Below are 4,085 nucleotides of genomic sequence, written 5' to 3'. Positions count from 1 at the left end.
CACTGCTGTATTTTTTTTTTACATTTAGTGTTAAAGAAAAGAAGAAAGAAAGACAAATAAAAGACAAAGTTTTACCAAAAAAGTTTTTAATATTCATTTAGTAGGTTGTATAGGTTATTCAAATAAAATAAGAAAACTACAATGAAAAAAAAGTATTTTTATTCTTAACATGAAAGTAACCTGGCACTCAGATTAACTCAATAAAAGCTTCAGAAATTCACAGATAAATCTTAAGTAGAAATACTTTATTATATGAAAAATTCAGAATATTTTGTACAGCATATGTCAAATCATGAAGATACATGTAGTAAATTCAGAACTATAGTAAACAATACTATGCACAGCTTCACTGGACTACCTCCATTGACATATGTTTCAATCTTAAGTTCAAGTGTTATCAACAGTTTTCTTTGTTTATTTTATTATGAATTATATTGCATTTTATAGTTATAGGGTTTGATGTTCAAGTTGTAGTTCTTTACTTAAAGGTTTTGTCATCCATGTTGTTTAAAAATTAATATGGATGAGAGAACTTAACATACTTCTTGACCATGTCACCAGTGTATACTGAAATGGTTTTAAAAGTTAAATGTAATAGTCAGTTTGGGGACAAACTAGAAAAATATATGGAAGGAAGAATGTGGTATGAAGGCATACCATATGTTTTCTACCTTCTTATTGTAATGTACAAAATTCTTCATTTATTCCAAATTTAAACATAACGCATGGCCTAAGAAACCTTTAACTTGACTTCCTTCTTGTTGTTTTTGTTCCTTTGTTGCTCTCCAGAGATAATACCCACTACATCTGCGGAGAATATTGGTTTAACACAGCACATTGTACAAGAAAGTAAATGATAGCAGTGTCCTTCAATTGGTAGAGCAGATGACATCTAGATGTTATAGCCTCCCATAATTTGAAGGACAATGACTAGAAACATAAGTAGCACTAGTCACTAGGAGTAAATCCAACATTTCTCATTAAGTAAAAAACATTACTACACAGATACTCAAGTGAGTTGGATGATGGAAAGATATCTTGCAGGAAGAAAACCTTATTATTGATTCACAAGTCCAATGGCAGGTAACCATCCAATATATAAAAACTAAATATGCACAGTTTGTCCCCTGAATTAAGTTTGTATAACACATGGTGTCCAGTCTGTTCAATTCTTTGCACAAACTCCTTTAATTCAGTTACAATTAGACTTACTTCGTAATTTATCCTGCTGATGCTCCTATTACAGACCTACCCAACACTCTTTGAGGAAATCAGTTAGCCTGATAATACCACAACTATTTAAATACAGTCAGGGCTAGTATTACCATAAATAGGAAGTAGTTATTTTACAGTCTCTTAATATATTTTTATATCACCACTTAATTAACAAGCTTTAAAATTCATACTTTCATTACATATACACAAAAAATAAGTGTCAAAAACTTAATGAAACTACTCTCTAGTACTCACTGCTGGGCCAAATGTAATGTTTTGATCTGATTGCTCTACAGTTAAAAATGTTATACAATTTTAGTCAAACCATTTCTTCTGTATACTGTTTTGTCACAGATCAAATGGTTGACGCATAACATTTTTATTAGACTTAGTTTTACATGTATAGGAACTTGTAAATTGAATAAATAAGACTGTTACTCTTTTTTTAATTATTACAGTGTCACGTAAACAGTCTAATGGCAGGAGCAGTTACTGATTGCTTTATGATTGGCAGTTTTATACTTCAGCTGCTAATAGTAAAATAATCATACAAAATAGATGTGAAAAGGTTAGAAGTAGAAACTCAGGAGAAGTACTTTAGAACTTTGTGGTCAATACTGAAGATGATAGAACACTTTATTTCACGTTTTTCAACCTTTAAAGTTGTATGATGAATACATGGTCGGTCAAATTGACCAACCCTGTATAGAGAAGAGAAAATAACATAAAATATAATGTTTTTCCAAAAAAAGGAACAGCTGATACTTATTTAGGAGGTTTTAGAGATTATGCAAATGAAATTTGAAAATTTTCAGATGAGAAAGTATTTTTAATCTTAACATAAAAATCACTTTCTACTTGGAGCAGTCAACACTCTGACTTGATATATTCATAGACAAATTTTAGTAAAAATACTTTAAAAGTCTAATTTTTTGTCTACAAAAGACTTGTAATATTTAATAAAAGCTTGAAAAATTTTGTGAAGATATAATACATGTTAAAAGTTATAGTATGGTAACTCTGATGGTCACATGGTTGGTATAATCCACCAAGACAGTTGCAAAACAGTTAGTAGAAGTATATATGTATCATTGTTCTATTTATATAATGTATACCAGGATTTATTGTGAACTATATGATTTGTAATAACCTATACAGTTTCTTTTGATTCATTAATAATTTTCATTAAAGGTAATCTGAATATTTAGCTCCACTGTATAAAAATTGATAATTAATAAATATATTAATTTTCTGACAAATATGTCTCCTTAATTCTCATGTTGGTTACCTGTGTTTTTCCACCTTTCTTTTTGTATTTTGATAAATAGTATTGTGATTGATTGTCTTCATTAGTAGTCCATTACACATGTAAGCAAGATCCATGTGCTGGTTACATCAGTGATGTTAGGTAAAAGTTATATCATAATTTCAATATAATTAGATAAGAAAAAAGGCATTCTGTAAATAAGTTAATAATGAATAAGCAAGAACAAACCTTTAGTTTCCAGTCAAAATCACTGAGGTGAGAAGATGTAATAGCATGGGTCTCTGTCCTTAACTGCTCAGTAATAGTGGTGAAGTGGGCATTAATACAATATTGTACGAGGTCCCGATATTCCACTGGAAGGTGGCTTAACAATTTAGATACCTAGTTTATTAAAGAAAAAGATTATCTAAGCACATGAAAACAACAATTAGCTGACAGTAAATAATGTGCTATTTAGTAAGATACATTTATGTAAGCCAATTCCCAAACTATTGTATCTTAAATTCATTCCTGATAATTTTGAAATAATAGCAGCAAAGCAAATAGTATGTTTTAAGTGTAAAATATTTGTAACCTATGGAAAATATGCAAAAAACAGATGGATTAATTTACTAACTAGATGTAATATGTTAAAATAGTACTTTGAAAAAATATATATTTGATAAAATTTACCATTTCTTTCAAAAACCTAATTAACAAATCTTAAAGAATCCTAATTAACACATTTACTTTTCACAAATAAACTTACTTTGGTAACAAGATACAAAAGTGGTAATCTACATAATAACCATGACATTGAAATCTTTACAATTAACATTTTAGTAACTGCTTATTTAATTCTCTGTACATGAAACACAGAACACAAATGAGTCACAACATTTTTGGTAGTTAAAATATAGACCAAAGAAAAACAAAAGCTCTAGATAACCAAGATTGCAACAAACTTATGAAATAGTGTAATGAAAAATTATCTACCTTCAATTTCTGGTCAAAAACAACTGTATACATTTCTGTAAGTAGGCATAAAACTGAAAGGTATTTCTTTTAAGAACTTTGCTACCAGCTGTAGTATGTTGTCTTTACTGTGCCCGTTTCCAAGGGCTTAACTATAACATTACTTTTTTAAGATATAAAAATGAAATAATTTTACTTTGTAAGACTGTATCAAATCTAATTGAAAACAGCTGTTTTCATTAATCTGAAACATAAAAATATCAGTGATAAAATGATCAGATTTATTTTTATAAATGTTTTAATAAATTATTCTATATATTCAAACCTCTCAAGAAATATTTGAGAACAAGATTTTAAGTTACCTGTGGCTATGAAAGCTATATCTGAACAATTTAAATCTTATTTTACTCTCCTCTAACCAAAAATATCTGAAAGTGGTGAAATGAGCCAGATTGAGTCATGATAAGACTCTAACAATTTTATTAAAAATACAATTTGATTTTGAGTAGCTTATCAAGAAACTAATGACTTTTAACTTATGGAAACTCACATGCATAAAAGCTTTTAAGTTATGATTATTTAAAATCACTTACAATAAACTACGAAGCTTTCATGTTCAAATGTTTTATATAAGAATGGCTTTAACTGT

At 28.5% G+C, this 4,085-nt stretch overlaps 1 protein-coding gene across 1 annotated transcript in view; it reads right to left on the bottom strand.

Annotated features, from left to right (window-relative positions):
• Positions 1 to 3,505, bottom strand: part of LOC111089545 (COMM domain-containing protein 8-like) — a 13,718-nt gene extending 10,213 nt beyond the window's left edge. Inside the window, exons 1-2 of the mRNA XM_022402261.1 lie at positions 3,458 to 3,505; positions 2,711 to 2,863 (exon numbers count right to left, since the gene is read on the bottom strand). Coding sequence (XP_022257969.1) covers positions 2,711 to 2,863; positions 3,458 to 3,490 — 186 coding nt within the window. The 5' untranslated portion in view covers positions 3,491 to 3,505. The remainder of the gene's footprint in view (positions 1 to 2,710; positions 2,864 to 3,457) is intronic.
• Between the last annotated feature and the right edge of the window lie 580 nt (positions 3,506 to 4,085).

The sequence above is a fragment of the Limulus polyphemus genome, unplaced genomic scaffold (assembly GCF_000517525.1).
Source record: "Limulus polyphemus unplaced genomic scaffold, Limulus_polyphemus-2.1.2 Scaffold6575, whole genome shotgun sequence".
Taxonomy (NCBI): Eukaryota; Metazoa; Arthropoda; class Merostomata; order Xiphosura; family Limulidae; genus Limulus; species Limulus polyphemus.
This window is presented reverse-complemented; position numbering and strand designations above follow the sequence as displayed.